This window comes from Dermacentor silvarum, chromosome 8 (assembly GCF_013339745.2).
Source record: "Dermacentor silvarum isolate Dsil-2018 chromosome 8, BIME_Dsil_1.4, whole genome shotgun sequence".
In the NCBI taxonomy this organism is placed as follows: Eukaryota; Metazoa; Arthropoda; class Arachnida; order Ixodida; family Ixodidae; genus Dermacentor; species Dermacentor silvarum.
Genome location: NC_051161.1, coordinates 14,673,865 through 14,693,673, shown reverse-complemented (window position 1 = coordinate 14,693,673; position 19,809 = coordinate 14,673,865). Strand labels below are relative to the sequence as shown.

General features: G+C 44.9%; 1 protein-coding gene across 1 annotated transcript in view; it reads left to right on the top strand.

Moving 5' to 3' along the window:
• Positions 1 to 19,809, top strand: part of LOC119461957 (inositol 1,4,5-trisphosphate receptor type 1-like) — a gene marked incomplete at its 5' end in the record, with an annotated part of 266,368 nt that overhangs the window by 81,955 nt on the left and 164,604 nt on the right. Inside the window, 7 exons of the mRNA XM_049672350.1 lie at positions 2,677 to 2,802; positions 2,861 to 2,927; positions 3,037 to 3,156; positions 3,848 to 4,031; positions 5,073 to 5,422; positions 7,981 to 8,198; positions 8,403 to 8,568. Coding sequence (XP_049528307.1) covers positions 2,677 to 2,802; positions 2,861 to 2,927; positions 3,037 to 3,156; positions 3,848 to 4,031; positions 5,073 to 5,422; positions 7,981 to 8,198; positions 8,403 to 8,568 — 1,231 coding nt within the window. The remainder of the gene's footprint in view (positions 1 to 2,676; positions 2,803 to 2,860; positions 2,928 to 3,036; positions 3,157 to 3,847; positions 4,032 to 5,072; positions 5,423 to 7,980; positions 8,199 to 8,402; positions 8,569 to 19,809) is intronic.

Here is a 19,809-nt window from a genome sequence, read left to right as displayed (position 1 = left end):
GATGCCAGCTGTTCTAACAAACAGTGCCAAGACACACAGTTCATGCTCAGGTGTTTTTTGTTTAGCTGAGTGCCATATTGCTTCTAAAGAGTCAATTCTTTTTTTTTGCATTTTGACAGATGTATTGACAGTGTATTTACTGTAGTACAGTCTAACCCACTTATTGACCCTTTTCGCGGAGCAGTTTGCTCTAGAGGAGTGAGATGGCGCTCTTGGCGCCGCGCCATACGTTGCCTCAGCGAATGCGCACGAATACGAAACCACTACTGCTTCTTCCCTGCTACTATGCGATCAGCTGTCGGAAATGCAAGGGGGTGTTCGCTCATGCACTGTGCCCAATTCATGCTGCAAAATGTGTAACGATAAAGGGAAGACGTGTGCGGTAGTTAGCTGCAAAAAATAGTGATTCGCATATTAAGGAATGGAATCAACTGTGTCGCCGCTGCTACATAAGGACTGCCTGTGTTGTTGGCCCTTCGCGATGCACGGCTTTCCTTGAGGATAAAAAATGATAATTCATCCGCCAGCGCTGTATAGCTAACCTCCAAAGAAAGGACTTCAACTCCGCAACGTCGGCACTTAAGAGTGAGTACCGCTCGTTACAAAAGGAAGTAACGCCACTTACTGGCATAGTAATTTTTTTCGCACGTTATTTGCACACATCTACCCTTACTCGCACGCAAACTTACACTCACCCTATCGCCAACGTATCAATAATAAGTGAATGTGAGCACACTTGAATCAATGTGCTGAAGCGTGAGTGACGGCGACTACATCAAGACACGAATGTTGGAAGCTGAACGTTTCGTGCCGGTCCACAGAGTAAGCGACGGACTAGCGATAATACGTCTTTGCTACAAGCTACCACAAAGTACAGAACATTTACATTCCAAGTTTTGTGCGCTGCAAGAACAAATCTATCGCAGCAGAGCACACCCGCGAGCGCGATTAGGCTGAAAATAACAATCAGATAGTAGCCTCACCAAGGAACTTTGTATTACTGAGTCAGAAATATGACAAACCGCTGCTTCAAAATATTTGCCAAATAAAGAACGAGAACAGTGATCCTGATTTAATTCATAAGTGGGAAGTTTGGACAGCTTGGAATACATTTCTAGCCTCGCTTTTATAGTGCAAGCACCGTATACGCTGCTCGCGCCGTTTGGACAAGGCATAATGAGCTATGAAAGCACTTACATGTCCTCTAAAGCTGTGGCCAAAGCTTCGTGTCGTCCACACAGTTACCGTCTACGATATGCGTCGAAACAGAAGTTTGCTGCACCGCACCGGCGTCACGCGCTTGCATTGTAAACACGGAGGCAAAGGCGGCAGCTGAGGCAAGCAATGGACGCGTCACCACGTCATCAAACATGGCAGCGCCCACGGGAGCGCCGGGAAAAGGGTCAATAACAATACTGGTTTTAACAATATATCTGATATAACAATGAGCAGCCGATGCACTGTCAATGTGACGAAGGCCTGCCGTATGGGGTGTGCTGTTTTTTTTTTTTTTTGTTATTCATAATGTTCAAACTAACCCATTTCACCACAATTCTTCATTACAGTGCATTTGAAATATTCTTGCGCAGTAGGTTTAACAAGGCAATCTCCTATTTCTCTTTATGCTGAAGTATGTTTTTTTTATATCAGTCGACTTCCGTTAATTCGGCCCTGATGGGAGTGATGAAATTGATTAAAGTATCTGGCAGGTCGAATTAAACAAGTTGCAGAAAAAAATGCCAGAACACACTACTTATTCATTTGCCAGTATTTTCTCGATTATAACCTGCCCTCGAATCAAATGGGCACCCACTTTCCTTTTGTCCGAAGTAGAAAACGAACGTAAAAGACATTAAAGCTCCTAAACAAATTAGAAATTTAACGTGCACCCAATTTTTTTTTAGCAAGAAAGATGTGTTGCGCAATGGCGGCCAGTTTTTAAAGTCAGTTTTGCCGCAATACAAACGTGTTATGCTGTAAAGCATACAAATGCTGTGAAGGTGGTTTTGGTTTCATATGAGATTACAGCATGGAGGCAATATTCGACCACTTTTAGCGGAAAAAAAAAAGGCGTGCATTAGAACTAGGTAATTACCGTAATCAGACACTACAAATTTCAGTTATTGCTTGAAGATATTCCTAGGGCAGGCAGAAAATCGCCATTTTCGACGGGAGATTTACGCGTGTTCACCGCATTCACTGTACCCTAAGCTTGGCTGAGATAGATGCTGCTACTATAGTGATTGCTGTTAGGGTCACCATAGGGGTCGGGCTCATGTGTGCTCATTGGTCAAGTTCGAATTATCTGGCATAGGCCAACTTTAGGATTGAAATAAAGAAAGTCTGGGCCCATAGAAATGCATGGGTGCTGCCTCAAACATTCGATCAGGATAATTAACATGTCTACTGTACTCAGTGGGATAACATAAGTTGAAGCAACTTCCACCTTTTTTTTTGTAGTGACAGTGTCAATGGAGTCATATTGATATTTTTTAGTGATTTTTTATGATAAACTAAATGTAACATGCTGAACGAGAAATAAATAAGCGCACATGGTGTAACAGTATGTACTACTACACAGTGTTCCCGTAATTTGTTTGGGCTCTGATACGGCATAGGAGTAGTGTCTGTCTTTTGTACTAAACTGCGACATCGGTTATTATCTTTTGCATGCAGATCGTGAGGCATGATCGCACAATGGAGCAGATTGTGTTCCCTGTACCACAGGTGTGTGAATTTTTAACACGGGAAACCAAGGTAAAAGTGTACAACACAACAGAGCGAGATGAGCAAGCTAGTAAGGTGAGTGCTGCACAGTGATTGCTCTGTGCTTGTATGTTCAGTGGGGTGCTTATTTCAGGTGTCAGATTTCTTTGAGCGGACAGAAGACCTTTTCAATGAAATGAAGTGGCAGAAGAAACTGCGAGGTAAATGTTTATTTCTTACATTAGTACTTGTGTGTAGGCATAGCAACATTGTGAGTGTATTCTTGTTTCTTAGCAATAGCATAGTCATTCAAACAAATCATGTTTTCAGGTCAACCAGTGCTCTACTGGGTGAGCCGGCACATGTCAACATGGAGCACTGTGGCCTTCAACTTAGCCGTTCTGGTCAATGTCATAGTGGCAACCTTCTACCCATTTGAAGGAGCCAAAGGTATAGGCATTTGCTGCCTTCATCCGTTTACTTCTGATGTGGTACATTGCGCTTTTTTTAAGATAAACAAACTTGACAAATCAGAAGATTGGAGTGCTAGGGTTGTCGTATACTATTTCAATGAAAATGCTTGCAAGATAGTGTTAATGTCTATGTTATCCTAGGCACTGCCCTTTTGGTGGCATGTGCACATGTAGATGTAGCACTTTCACATTCTGCTTCCCCTAAGCCGGCCTTCTCACTTATCTTCCTCATCTTTTGTTCGAAGCCCACGCATACTATAAGAGAAGTTGTTTTACAGAAATGTCACTACTTCAGTTTGTGGTGCTCTCTTACTGCTTCTCCAGCCAGTGCAGTCGTGCTGCCGAGGAATGAGCAACCCTTTGAATAATATTAACTTGGGTACTAGCTATATTTAGAATGGGGCCCTTTGTTTATTGTACTTTAAATGCAGCATTTATTTCCTTCCTTGGTCTCACTTCCAAATTCCTTCGATTTCCATCGCTGCTCTTCAGCTGTAAGAATGTACTGCTTGTGGAATTGGTCAGAAAGCCAAGCTCTCTCAAGAGATAAAATTTTTGGCCTTCTAGAATAACTGTAGCAGAAAGTGAGCTCACTGTGTAGTTTTATATGCTTACGTGGTTTCTGGTGGTAGCCCCTATTTTTTTGGTTTGGTATACGGTTTGTGCAGAACTGGACCCACGGCTGAGTGGCTTGAGTTGGGCACTGATGCTGGTATCTCTGGCAGCGGTGGTTGTGGCACCGCGACCATCATCTATACGAGCATTGTCTTGTGCCTGCATTCTGCGTCTCATGTCCTGGCTTGGCTTACAGCCTACACTGTGGTTACTGGGCACAGTAAATGTGGCCATTAGGTCAGTACTCATTTTCTGTACACAGTAGATAGTGAATCTGTTTACATTTAGAAAATATGTCTGGTGATTGTCCTTACTTGGGTACTCGAACAATTATTGTGTTTATTCTTAAGTTTACATTTACGTCAGACACAAATTTTATTAAATGAATGCATACCACTGCAATTACATTTTCTCTATTATGTTTTCTAACATGTAGCAAGTCTTGTCCTGGAGACTATCTGGAGATTTTCTAGCCACGAGACATATTGTGATTTTAGCTGTGATGTGTCCTTGTTGTCATCTGTGCCGAAATAAATATGATATATCAGCAGGTTACTCTGTGAGAATTAAGCTTCTGTGACCAGCTTATAAGAAAGTTATTTTTCTTAACATTTTAAAATTACAGCCGTAAAGTTATCATTTATGTATACTGGATTACTGGAGCTGTGGATGGCTGTAGCAACGCTGGTAACATCTTATGACACCTTGTCTGACTACAAAGTGCTTGAAATATTTTTGTGTTGTCAAAGTTTTCTTCTTGAAGGGAAGCCACTGTATGTGAGCGATTAAGTCGCTACTGTTGATTTACACCTGCAGTTAAGTAGAATATGGTACATCACTGCAGTATTAGTTTGTGCACTCTCTGGTTAAACTTTTCGTCACGAGATGCCGCTTCCAGCATTGCTGCTGCCATCCAATTCTCCGGTAACCTGGTATTCTGCAAACGGTAACATGTTTAGGGACAAGCTGAAATTCTTTATTGCTTTTTTCCTTGTATTTTAAAACGACTTATGGTTCAGATTGCAGATACCGGTGCTCATACAAGTTTTTAGGACATGGAACGAAAAAAGCTATACATCTTTATAGCACACTAATGCAGCAAACATTGAGGGGTGCAATTTGCACGCGTGTGGTGTACACAACAGACCTCTCAAGCACTGATTGTGTTCCTTGGTAATGAGATCAAGTGCTTCTGAGATTTCATGTTTGAGAAACTTCTGTGAGCAATGGTGCATTTCTGTAATGTGTAGATTCTCAGTGTCTTTTTCTTCTTTTCAGCACGGTGCACCTCGTGAGCATAGTAGGAAATCATGGGACATTTGCACGTAGCCTTGGCCACATGCTGTCCGATATGGAGCTTCTGTACCATGTCTGCTATTTAGTTTTTTGTGCACTGGGCTTAGTAGGACACCCACTGTTCTACAGTGTGCTTCTATTAGACGTGGTCTACCAGGAGGAAACACTCCTTAACGTCATCAAGTCGGTGACACGTAATGGTCGCTCAATCATTCTCACAGCTGTGCTTGCGCTAATCCTGGTGTACTTGTTCTCCATTGTTGCATTCCTGTTCTTCCGGGATGACTTTCTCATTGAAGTCGACAGCCGTGCTGTTCAGAATGTGCCGCGGGGTAAGTGAGCTCCAGTTCTATGTTTTGTGCTTTCATGGTTGTGTTGCTTTTTGGTTTCACAACTTGAAGAAACAAAAAAAGAGAGAACTTTATGCACACATGTTCAGTGACAAGCTTTATCACAGTGAGCATGGGAGCGTGTGCCATGCGGTGCATGTAGGGCACTGTGACTGAAATGACCAACTCTGACAAGCAGCTAACGCACTCTCGTGGTTTGTAGGTTCAGTGAACGCACTCCCTAGTAGCACTCCCGCATCATCTGCTACTGCCACAACCACATGGAATCTGGAAATGAAGGAACATGTGGTCTCAGGCAATCTCTTGCGCATGTGCATTGATTATTGTCTGGCTGTAGAATTTCGCAGACAATGTACGAATGCGATCAGGGGGCACATGCGCTAAATCTGCAAACTATGAGAGTGTGCGAGCCGCTTGCCAGAATGCTCTGCATGTACTGTGTGACACTTGCTCCCGTGTTCACTGTCGTAAAGTTTGTGACTGTACTGGTGACCACAAAAGCTTACAGATCATGAGATCTGAGAAAAAGCTGAACACCTCCACAGCCTCACAACACATACTGGTATTTGCATTTATATCCCCTACTAGTATATGCAAACAACATTGTGATGTACAGTTTTACTGGCTACTGTTAAAGGCTGCTTGGAAATCAGCGTTTTCCGAGATCCCGTGCTCTGTAAACTTTTGTGATTGACTGTACTTCTCCATGTCATCTTCGCTCTTACTTTATTCATTCCACTTGCACTCAACATTTAAAAAAAAATCATGCACCGACTAGCCCAGCAGACAAATCTTGTTGTACAGCCTCCCGCATTTTTAGCTATATCGCGCGAGAACACTATAATAAGGTCGTACGTTGTCCTGAAGGAAACATCACATTAGAAGACTCTTGCACAGGAGAGTGCTTAGTGCACTTGAGAGTACTTCTGCCGGTCTCGCTGATTATCGCCGCTTAAAGGCGCTAAAATGACGTGTGATTGACGCTCGTGCAATAGAGCTAAAAATGCGGGAGACTGTACATAACTTTGCTGGTATGATTTCGTGGTAGTGTTAATTTTATATTGATATAGACATATTGGAATATGTAGGTAATTGTATGTTAAAACATTGGTTGGCACTACATATGCACAGCTGTTTCGGGCTGCTAATCATGGCGCTGTTGTCACATGGTGCTCACCTGAATCTTGTCATGGCTGGCTAAGGCATGTCAGATGTATCAGCTGTACAAGCATGCAAATAGCTGTTAAATGCAGACGCCTTTAAGCCCGAACAGTGCATATAGAGCCCTGTTTCCTTGGTAATACGCATCATCTCTTGGCTCTTACGATCCGTCACATGTTGGAATCTTTTCCTGTATGTTACAACAGTGCTGCCTGATGGTGTTGATGGCATTGTCGATGCTCTCTCTATTGTGAGAACAGGGACTGACCCTATGTGTCATTTGCACTAGTTGCACAGTTAATAGCCGTGTTTTGTTAATTTGTTACCCTGAGGTAAATTTGTTTTACTGACTGCCTGTTATAGTGCCCTCTTAAGTGAATAAAGAAAAGAAAGAAAATCTAATCGTTGTAGCCAGATATCTTTGTACAGTCAACTTCCGTTAATTCAACCCTGACGGGACCGACAAAATTCATAGAATTGTTCGGCTGGTTTGAATAAAACAAGGTGCAGAAAAAATGTCAAAACACCGCAATTCATTTGGCAGTACTGTTTGGCCGAAACGAAGGTGCCCCTGAATGAAACGTGCTCACACTTTCTACATGTCAAACTAGTAAACTAAAGTAGAAGTGACATTCAAACTCCTCAACAAAGTAGAAATCCAACGCACACCCGATTGTTTGGCAAGAAAAATTGTTGCACAATGGCGGCCAAATTCCTTAAGTCAGCTTCGCCACACGTTCAGCTTCGCCGCATTACATTGTTTTCTGCAGCAAAGCATGCGAACAATGCGAAGGCGGTTTCGGTTTCGTGTCCAATTGCACCGCGCAAGCAATTTTCGCCCCAGTTTTTTTTAAAAGAAAGCGTGCATTAGAATTGGGTAAATACCATAATCAAACATTGTGAGCTATGGTTACTGCTTGAAAATGTTCCTGGGCAGGCCGAAAATGGGCATTTTCGATGAGAGATGACATGTGCTCAATGCATTCCCTGTCCCCTAAGCTCCCCCGAGACAGACGCTGCTACTAAAGGGGTCGCTATCGGGGCCACCATAGGGGTCAGGCGCATGCGTGTTGACTGGTCAACAAAGGCCTATTTGAGGATTGAAATAATGAAAGTTTGGGCCCATAGAAATGCATAGTCGCTGGCCGGGACCTTTGGCCGGGTTCGAATTGGCGGAAGTCTACTGTATCCAGCATTTTCTGTATTTTTTTTTAATGTAGGTCAGTAGTCAATATTACCTATCTTACAACCAGTAATCATTGTAAATGGTATTGTTTTAAGTGGACTGCACATTGTTATCTTGGAACTTTCTGTTCAGCCTATAACTGCAATTAATATAGTATGATCTTAATGCACCTATTGCCTCTCTTACTTCTCAGTTTCAGGGCCAGAAAGTGATCCACCATGTCTTGAAGGCTTTTGTGATGCGTCTGAGCGGCCAAATCTTGGCAACAAAGATGCCGGTGATTCAGATGACGATGACACAACAACCGAACGAGCTTGTGACTCACTCGTAATGTGCATAATCACCACAATGAATCATGGCTTGCGTAATGGTGGAGGTATAGGAGACATTCTACGACCACCTAGTGCTAAGGTGTGTACTTAACCAATGTTATTTTTGTAATAGTCACCAACATGATCTGATGTTTGTGTTACAGACCATGATTGGTGTGGAATGCATGTGGGTGATATTTGCAGTTTGTAGGTGCAGTGTACTCTGAAATCCTATTGCTTGCACTGCAGCTGCATTTGTGAACACAGGTCTATGGCACAAACAAACATGAGCATGTTTGTGCAGGAACCGCTATACTTTGCTCGAGTCGTGTATGACCTGCTGTTCTTCTTTGTGGTCATCATTATTGTGCTCAACCTCATCTTTGGTGTCATCATCGACACCTTTGCTGATCTGAGAAGCGAGAAGCAGCAGAAGGAAGAGACCCTGCGAAACACGTGCTTCATCTGTGGTTAGTGAACAGCTGACACACTTTTGAATGTTTTTTGCATGCCAATTACACTGTCCATCAATTGACAGAATTATATGGCATATTCATAGTTAACAATACCATAGTGAGCATTTAAAAGAATTGTTATCACATAGTTTGGGCTTCCTCATTAAAGCACCGAGAGTATGCATCTAAGACATATCTGATGCTGGAAGAGAGAGACAGAGAAATAACATTTATTTCCATCAGTCGATTAACGCCGCAGAAGATGGTCTTCCTCCGCAGCGCCTCTATCTGCGGCCTCGATCCCAAAGGACTCAGCGGCCTCGATCTCGAAGGACTTAGGGGCAGCTAGAGCTTGGCCGATGATTTCACGTTGAGTCTTGCTGTCCGGCTTGCGTAGTAAGGCCTCCCAGGATTCTATCGTATTTGAGCTATCATATATTGCTTCGCACATCCACACCATGTGTACCATATTGGCTACTTCATTACAGAATCTGCACTGTGGTTTGAAGACTTCTGGATAGAATTTACTGTATAGCGCGGGGTTTGCGAAGACCCCTGTTTGCAGCTTCTTACTGAGCGTGCGGTCCGCCGCCGGAAAGGCCTGTCTACTCAGTCTGTAATGCGTAGTTATTTCCTGATAGGTTCTCAGTTCCTCATTTCTGTCTACGTCCTCAGCGGGTTGAAGTGCCCTAGGGGCCGACTGGAATGTGAGACCTCGGGCGACCTTGTGGGCTTCTTCGTTTCCCCTGAGACCCTGGTGTGCGGGCGCCCAGACGAGCAGTAGTCTCTCCGTGGGCCCCCTGGCTCCATTTAATATTTGGGCGGCGGCTGCCGTAATCTGTCCTGATTCGTAATTTTTTATTGCATTTTTGGAATCACTGATGACCACCTTGACCTGCGGGTGACTAGCAACGAGGGCTATGGCCATCTCTTCAGCCTCTACGGTTGTGGCCCCACTGAGCGTACAGCACGACATTGGGGATCCATCCTCCTTGACTGCTGCAGCCATGTGGACATTCCTATCTCTATATTTCGCCGCGTCCACGTACACGACGTCGTTCCTGCCTTGGTATTTCACCTGTAAGGCCGCCACTCTATCATTCCTTCTACCTTCGTGAAAGGCTGGATTCATGTTTTTGGGTCGTGGTGGAACATTCAATTTGTCCCTGATGTGCCGGTCTGTATCCCGTGATCGTCTTTGCTCCTGCTTGGGCTGATATCCCAGGCTCTCCAGTACCCTTCTTCCAGTCGTCCCGAGTAGTCGGTGATACTTCCCTGTGAGCGCCGCCTCAACGAGTTCCTCGAGCGTGTTAGACACTCCGAGTTGCATTAACCTGTCCGTGGACACGTTCGGAGGGAGGCCAAGCGCTACTTTGATGCCTTTCCGTATTATGATATCAATTTTTTTGCGTTCCGCTACCCCTAGTCTGAGATGGGGAACAACATATACCACTCTGCTGATGATGAAAGCTTGCGCTAGTCACAGCAGATTGACCTCCTTCATGTCCGATTTTCTGTTCGAGATTTTTCTTATGAGGCTACACGTTTGGTTCGCGCTGGTTTCCAGTCATAAAATCATGTCAGAGTTTTTGCCATTTGCCTGAATAATTAGGCCTAATACCCCAATCTTGTCTACCACGAGGACCTCTTCTCCGTAGACATGGAGGTGGATGTTGCCTTATCATTTCGCCCATAGTGCCTCTTTCCAGGTGGTCTAAGAAACAGAACTTCCGATTTCTCTGTCGAGCACCCGAGCCTCTTTGGTTTCAGGTACTCTTCTATTCATATCGCAGCTTGCAGGGATTCCTCAATCTGTCCGTCATCACCTTTACATGCCCATAATGTTAGGTCGTCGGCATATATGCTGTGATTGATTCCTTCTATCACCCTCAGTTTCTCCGGGAGTCCCATAATCACCACATTGAAAAGGGTCGGCGATAGCAGACCCCTGGGGCGTCCCTCTGTTTCCTAGTTTTATATTCTAGATAGACTCTTCCCCCATCTTTAGAGTCGCTCTCCTATCCGTGAGGAAATCGCTGACATAGTCGTATAGTTTCTTGCCCACATGAACGGAACTCAGGTTCTTTAATATAGAGACGTGCCTTACGTTGTCAAAAGCTTTCGCAACATCCAATCCCAGGATCACTCTCGTGTCCCTTGTGTCCTTATCTAGGACTTGCTCTTTTAGTTGTAGCATTACATCGCAGGCCGACAGCCTTGACCTAAAGCCATACATGGTGCCCGGGTACAACCCTCTGTCCTCCATGTACTTATTGAGACGCGTTTGCACCACGTGCTCCGTAAGTTTACCCACGCTGGTGGTGAGTGAAATGGGGCGTAGGTTTTCAAACCCTAGTTTTTTGCCAGGCTTAGGAATAAAAATAAGGTCGGCAAGCTTCCATTCCTGTGGAATGGAGCCCTACTCCCAACATTCCTGCATGTAGGCAACCAAATTTCTGATCGACCTGTCATCCACATTTCTCAACATCTTGTTAGATTCCTTGTCTGGCCCTGCCACTGACTTGGTTCGGAGTCTATTTATTTCAGCCCTGACCTCCGAAATAGAGATCAGGGCGTCTAATTCGGGATTCTGTGCCCCTGTGTACGCCGGCAACGATTCAGGGCCTGTCGAGTTTACGTACCGATTTTTTATTTCCTCTACAGCTCTTTTTGCTGCCTTTGAACTGATGCATGAGTCATTCTAGCTGTTGCTTAGATGCTGATTTGGTGTTCTCTGGGTCTAGAAGCTAACGAAGGAGCCTCCATGTCCCAGCTGTGTTCATGCTTTTGTCCATTTGGTCACATATGCTACCCCAATTCTGTCTCAAGAAATATCAATTGAAAAGTATTGATGATTCAGTATGTGGTGAGCTCTGTGGTGTGACGAGCATTGGGAACATAAAAGGACATTTGTACTTAAATTGTCCTCCTTTTGCGTTTCCTTTTAAGAGGAAATGTTTTGTGCAGCTTGACCACTTATTTCCTTCTCTGCAAAACATTTTAATTTTTTTCCTTGTGACCAGGTCTGGACAGATCAGCATTTGACAACAAGAGCGTGTCATTTGAAGAACACATTAGATGTGAACACAACCTCTGGCACTACCTCTACTTTATTGTGCTGGTGCGAGTCAAGGACCCAACTGAATTTACGGGGCCTGAAAGTTATGTGGACTCCATGATCAAGGTTAGCCGGACGTCTTTTGCATGCTACTTCATTCCTTTTGCATTACAAGCAGTTTATGAAGAGAATTCTGAGCACAATATAGGCCAGTTTGAATCTGAGGATCGTGAGGTCCAGTACAAACCAATACAAATTAACGTATTTATTCGATTATAAGGCGGTCACGATTACAGCGCGAGAGTGCAGTGGGGGACCCAATAAAACGATCAAACTGAGTATGCACACTAACCTAAGGTGATATAGAGTAGCCAACAAATTATTTACACTGCCTTATTGGCAGTGTAAATTATTTACAGTACTTGCCCAAAGTACTGAATTACTAACACAACCAAAACGCAAAATGGTGACCATGAAATATGGGGGGAGGAGAGCTTCAACATGTGAAGTGTGGGTTATATGCGAATTTTGCCTTTAGGTGTGGCTTCACAGAAGCGCGAATTTTGCTTTATAGTGTGGCTTCATGGCATTGCGGCACGTACTGCTGTGAGGCCACACACTGTAAGGCAAAATTCGTGTATAAGGTGGAGGGTGATTTCAAAGCTAAGGATTATGGGAAAAGACCTTGCCTTATATTTGAATACATACAGTATGTGCATTTTGTGTGAGAAGAACTTTTCGAGGGCATTTCGAAGGCTCGCGCAAAAATGAAAAAATTTGGGGGAAAATCTCTAGGTTGTCGGCGGGGAAAATTAGTAATTTCAAGGGGGTCTCCCGTTGCCACTTCGTTACGTAGAGGTCTCAACATCTGCTTCTATGGAGTAACGGCGTGGAATAGAAAAACTTCGTTATATCCAGGAATTCGTTATATGGAGGTTCGTTATAAGCAGGTTTACTGTAATGAAGCAAGTTGCCAATTTTACCAACTCCGTTATGTCAAGGTTGAAATGTATAAGACAATCCTTCTAATTGTTCAAGGCAGTGCATTTGTTAAACTATTATTATATCACCTTTGCCTTATTGTCCTCGTTTCTTGTGTGCGCGCTGCAGTTTCAAGATGAATAGCTACCAACTCGCCCAACTTTCAGTACTTTTAGTGTTCATGTTTGCCTGTGCGCGCTGACACCATGCTTGTTAATATAGTTAATAAGCAAATGTTTAGAAGTTTATGAATGAAGAAAAAATCACCGCATATCCACGAAGTGAATGATGATGAGTGGGCGAAGCACCGGGGGATCATTCGGGTAAACCACAGCTACGGACGAGAGAGAAAGAGAGCGCGCGTCGGGAACGAACGCCCTTGTGCACCGCAGTGCCCCTAGCTACGGACGAGAGAGAAAGAGAGCGCGCGTCGGGAACGAAACGCCCTTGTGCACCGCAGCGCCCCTAGCTACGGACGAGAGAGAAAGAGAGCGCGCGTCGGGAACGAACGCCCTTGTGCACCGCAGCGCCCCTAGCTACGGACGAGAGAGAAAGAGAGCGCGCGTCGGGAACGAACGCCCTTGTGCACCGCAGCGCCCCTAGCTACGGACGAGAGAGAAAGAGAGCGCGCGTCGGGAACGAACGCCCTTGTGCACCGCAGCGCCCCTAGCTACGGACGAGAGAGAAAGAGAGCGCGCGTCGGGAACGAACGCCCTTGTGCACCGCAGCGCCCCTAGCTACGGACGAGAGAGAAAGAGAGCGCGCGTCGGGAACGAACGCCCTTGTGCACCGCAGCGCCCCTAGCTACGGACGAGAGAGCAAGAGGGCGCGCGTCGGGAACGAACGCCCTTGTGCACCGACGCGCCCCTAGCTACGGACGAGAGAGAAGAGATGGCGCGTCGGAACGAACGCCCTTGTGCACCGCAGCGCCCCTAGCTACGGACGAGAGAGAAAGAGAGCGCGTCGGGAACGAACGCCCTTGTGCAACGCAGCGCCCCTAGCTACGGACGAGAGAGAAAGAGAGCGCGCGTCGGGAACGAACGCCCTTGTGCACCGCAGCGCCCCTAGCTACGACGAGAGAGAAGAGAGCGCGCGTCGGGAACGAACGCCCTTGTGCACGCAGCGCCCCTAGCTACGGACGAGAGAGAAAGAGATGCGCGCGTCGGGAAGAACGCCCTTGTGCCCGCAGCGCCCCTAGCTACGGACGAGAGAGAAAGAGATGGTGCGCGCGTCGGGAACGAACGCCCTTGTGCACCGCAGCGCCCCTAGCTACGGACGAGAGAGAAAGAGAGCGCGCGTCGGGAACGAACGCCCTTGTGCACCGCAGCGCCCCTAGCTACGGACGAGAGAGAAAAACACCAGAAGCGTTCTCCGGAAGCGGAACCGGAAACGGAAGTCGGCTTCCGGTTCCGGCTTCCGGAAGCCGGAGCTTGGCGTACATATACTATACATATACAGGGTGTTTCAGCAAACACTTTCAAAATTTATTTAAGCTTGCCTGTGGCAGATAGCCATATTCTAGTTAATGAGCTGGTCTACTCAAAGAGGCGGACATTACTTGCACAAAAAATTCAAATGCATAATCGACTAATTAGCAAAAATTCACTAATTAAGTTTTTAACTAATTACCTGATGGCCCATATTCCAATTTACAAATTATAGTCGTAGAGTTCGCAAGGCGGATCCACTTATAATTAATTCTCAGGATGACACCAGTTTCGAGATATTAATTCCCGAACTTTGCAGAGAAATGCATTGGCGTTCCAATTAATTTTGTGCTTCAATGCATAAAGCGACGTTAATAAATAATGGCTGCAATTTGTAAATTGCAATATGGCCCATCAGGTAATGAGTTAAAAACTTAATTAGTGAATTTATGTTAATTATTCGATTATGCATTTCAATTTCTTGTGTAAGTAATGTCCGTCTCTTCAAGTAGACCAGCTCATGAACTAGAATTGTGCTATCTGCCACAGGCAACCATTAAGAATTTTTGAAAGTGTTCACTGAAACACCCTGTATATATGTATATATGCGTACACATGCATACATACATACATAGCGGTCTCCATGCCAACCAGAGCTACGGACTATGAGGGACAAGGCTCGGCCCTAAGGTGCTTCGCTCCTAAAATGAATTGCATCAACGTGATGCCATGAACTCTCTAATCGCAGCAGAAAGGCAATCTCTTAGCTGCCCGTCAGTGGCACTTGCTGACAAAGAGATTGCCTTTCTGATGTGATAGAGAGTTCATGATGTCACGGTGGTGCAATTCATTTTTTATGTATATAAACCTTGTTTCTTCAAATAAAATTTAATTGCGAGTTAGCGCCCATCCATTATACTGTCTTCTTTTTCTCCTCGTCTCTATTGCACTGCTTTTTTCTTCAATTATGTTACACGAACTCGCCCTCATCAAGCTCCCGGCTCTTATGTTTTTTTCGTAATGGTCCCGTGAAAAACGTACCATCGGGGTTCTACTGTATATGAATGAATGTGTGTGGTTTAGTGGCGCAAGGGCCAGGTATGGCCAAAGAGCGCCATGTATATGTGCACTTTGTTATATTGAGGATCTAAATACACGATGTTCTATGGACAAGTTTTTCAAAAAATTTAATAAATTGGTTATATTGAAAATTTCGGTATACTTAAGTTCATTATATCTAGGTTTAACTCTACATGAAATCATTAAAGCGGAAAAGATTGCACATTTGTTCAATATTTGTGTAAGCACTCCATGAAAACTTTATCAACAAAATAGGTAAGTTTCCTTCATAGACATTATGGGTAAAAGTTACATGCTATGGTGAAGTTCTTGCTGTCCATTTGGGCCTACACATGCTCTGGTTGACCAGCACGACTGTGACATGCTGGTGTGATTGAGTGCATGCATGTTGCACACCATTAAAAAAAAAATTGCTGAAAGTCAATGCTGTGTGCATCTCTTCCTGACAGTCTTGTCTTCCTCGTGCTGTACCTATAGTCATGAACCACCAACAAGCCCAACTTTCCACCCTATGCAATTTTGTTACTAATTATGAAGACCACCATTCCTTTTTTTTTAACGGTTGTCCGGGACATGTTCACCAGATCACCGAAAAAGATTTGAAAATGAGAAGCATCTTAAATTTAACTGTTTTGGCAAGAGGTGTTGTACAGCCAATAAGCAAAGTACTTGTGCTAAAGAACATGTAACAAAGCACAGTACCTTGACTGCCTGGAAAGCCTTGAGACTTCACAAAGTACTGTTTGTCAATGAAGATGCTTTCTACTACTGTGAGCAAGCATGAAATATCGCAGCTGCACAAGAACTTAAGCAGACATCAGGTGAACAATTTTCTTTGGAAGTGTGATAGAAAAGGCGGATTGATGGTATTGCCTTCCAAGACTGAATGCTAACTTGTTTAGCCATAGCTCTTCATTATGCGCCGAGATATTGGTGCATTGACTCAAAACATTGACCTTGTTTAACTGTAGCCACTGCATCTTGAAATCGAAGTTGAAACATCGCAGCTGGTGGTAAAAAAAACCAACCATTGTTCTGTTGACTGAAGTACAAAAATATAAGCACAATGTGTGGCGAGGCTATAACTACATGTTTGCAGGACCTCGTGACAATGTTTGTACCTTGTGGTGCTGCAGGAAAAGAATCTGGAATGGTTCCCACGTATGCGTGCCATGTCACTCGCAGCAGATGAGGCAGACGGGGAACAGAATGAGATGCGCACACTGCAGAATCAGTTGGAGGATACCCAACGCTTGGTGACTACCTTGTCTAGGCAACTGTCTGAACTCCGTGACCAGGTAACATGCTTGCTCATGTTGCAAACCAATTCCAACTATTACCTCTCATGTGCCATCTGCCTCCTTGGGCACCATGCAGAAAATAGAATTTTTGTGGAATATGTGCTTGTGAGTCCATGTTCTGGAGTCATCAGAAACTTTTGTGTGTTCAAGTCATGTAGTCGTGAGGTTTGTATATGGAAACATGGCAAGGCATTGCCAAGAAAAGTAATTTAAGTGCTTGAAAGAAGTGCAAAGAATTTAAGATTTAGGAAAAAGAAGTAAACGCTACTCAGTTATTTTGAATGCTTAGGGGGAAAAAAAAGAAACACACACTTAGGGGGGGGGGGGGGAAGAAAAGAATATGCATGTACCACATACACACACAACGTATAATTCTGTTAATTTGATTTTTCGGTTAATTCAATCCGACCGAAGGCCCTGGCCGGCGCCCATGCGTTTCTATGGTCCAAAACGTTCATTATTTCAATCCTAAAATTGGTAGTTGTTGGATAATTCGAACTTGACCATTCCGCACGCATGCGCCTGACCCATATGGTGTCCCCACCAACGACTCCTTTAGTGGCAGTGTCTGTCTCAGCGGAGCTTAGGGACAGTGAAGGCGTTGAACACACGTCATCTCCCGTCAAAAACGCCTATTTTCTTCCCGCCCAAGGAAGATTTTTAAGCAATAATGGTAGCTCACAATGCCTGATTATGGTATTTACCCAATTCTAATGGGCACCTTTTATTTTCCAAGGAGATGGGGCCGAAAATTGCCTGCGCGGTGCAATTGGATATGAAACCAAAACTCCCTTCATGTCATTCGTGCACTTTACCGCATAACATGGCTGTATTGCGGCGAAGCTTAACTTAGAAAAACCGGCAGCCATTCTAAGAAATTGGGTGCGCGATATATATTTACTTTGGTTAGAAGCTTTAAGCCATTTCTATGTTAGTTTTCTACTTCGGACACATGCAGGTGTGGGACTGCTGAAAGTCATTTTGAAGCAATTTTTGGAGCAAGTAAAATTGTGTTTTGGAGCAGTTTGGAGCAGACAAAACTGTATTTTAGAGCAGCTTGGAGCAGACTAAATTTCATTTTGGTGCAATTTGGAACAGATAAATTTTTATTTAGAAGCAGTCTGGAGCAGACCAATCTGAATTTTGGTGGAATAATGGAATATGCCAGCGCACTGCGAAACCACAACGAAACACAGAATATACCAACACGAAGCGAGTGGTAAAAGCACGATTTGTAGCTATACATACTAGAAAATGGAAGAGTGGGTCGAGCGGTGGCACGAGGCATGCTTTCCTGTAAAGTCGAAGACATCAGTGGCACTACGATCAAACTACGTATTCGCGTGCAGACACTCATGATGATAGCGGAAAATGTTCTGAAATTATGCAGTCCAATCGACTCGGTAACATAATTTCTGGGTCACCATATGTCACCGCAGACCCAGAGAGCTGCAATAAACCCTGGGCTGATATAATGTATAACTATTCCAATCTGTTTTTATTGCGATAGCAATTATTTGGAAACTCCAGGTGCATTTCTGCGGTTGTCCTCGCCGTGATGTTCTGTATGAAGTTGTGGAGTGATAACATTGTCGTAACGCACCATATGTGTGAGTCAAAGTGCGCGAGGCTGAGCAGACGATGGCGGTTCAATCTCGCGCCCACAAGGGAGGAAAGCAGGAATTTAGCGCGCCGTCTTCTGTCGCACTCAAGGCCATGGGGGGAGGAGGGGTGGTTCTACTCCGGCGGCTGCTGTGTATGGCGCAGCCGCGCGTGCCCTATCTCGAAAGCGATCTGCGATGGGGACAGAGTACGAGTGCTGATAGCTTCGTGCATGCTGTGTCTTCGCTGCTTAGTTTGTGCTGAAGCGAGAGGTAGCACGAAGGTCAATTCGCACTCCAGCATTTTAACAGCAAGTTTCCGTGGTCATTGAGTGAGATGTGTTCGTTTGCTTGTACGTGCGTGACACCATGGTTATTAATTTAGTTAGTAAGCAAATGTTTACAAGTTTATACGGCCGATAAAATGCCTCCCTAATATCTAGTTGGCTCGCAGCACCCTCAGCCTACTTTTTGTTGTTTTGCACCTTTGCTAGGGAGTGCCACGCTGCTCGGCCCACTGAATCGTATTCTAGTTTACTCTAAATGCAGCCGCCCTGGCCATTCCGACAGCAGTGACAACAGTCGGGAGTGGCCGCGCGCGTACCGGCCACTTGCCAGAAGCGTTGAAAAGTCCAGTGTCATAAGCGTGAAAATTACGAGAAACTGTGCGGGAGGTGCCATTGTGCGGTCTGCGGAATGTGAACGGCCACACTCTTTTTCGGAGAACGAATCCGCTCGTTCTTAGTGGCCACTGTCGGAGCATACATACCATAGCCGTTCTGGCGCAGCGTGGCGCAATTTCAGTCAATTTTCCGTGTCGAGCACAGTTTGGTGCAGGAATTTGCGTTTGTATCAAAATGACACAATTGGCGCAGGAGTCCCACCCTTGCACATAGAAAGTTGGCACATGTTTGATTCGGAGGTGTGTTAAACTCGAGCAAATGTTGCCAAATGAATCAGTAGTGTGTTTTGGTGTTTTCTTGCATCTTGTTTAATTCGATCAATTTCTTCGATCCAGTCAGTGTCAAATTAATGGAAGTCGACTGTATATATTTGGAAATTTTACATACCGAACACACTTTCCCTTAGTCTTGATGTCTGTTTCAATGTCAGCCTTGGCAGAGGCATTCTACCTTTTTTTTTTTATGTGTGATGCAGATGACAGAGCAGCGGAAGCACAAGCAGCGCCTGGGACTTCTCGCTCATCCCAACTCGGTGCCATTGGCTGCCACTGCCAGTCTGAGTATGCATTGACTCTCGTGCTGCCAACACACAAGCGGCTCTCCTCACAAAGAAGGTCACCACGCACAGTGAGCCTGGCTGGGCCACCAGCATGAAGTGTGCTTGCTACGTCACTGCCCCAGTGGTGATCACGAGACTGGGCCAAGTAAAATGGATTATGTGTCTTCCATCAACACGACAAGCAGTGTATGCAAGGGCCACAAAAACCACTCAGCTCTCTCATTGCACTTGGATCATCTGTGAAGGAAAGGGGCCACATTTTCCTCCCGCTTGCCCACGTGCACACAAAATATTCTGGATTAGTCTTTCAGCAGTCACTACAGCACCTCTTTGCCACTGTTTTTGCAGCCTTTTTTCAGTATTGTGTCAAGCGCAACTACGCTTGAGAGATAAGAGGCAAGAGTGGCACAGATTCCCACCTGCACGGCACACATATACAAATGTGCAAGTAGGGCATTTTGGTCGCTTCTCACATTGACAGTGGTGCCTGCAGTGAAGCAGAACAAGGTAATCGCCACTTTTTTAATGTGGTTTTTTCCCACCTCTTCTAATGAAACAAAAACAAA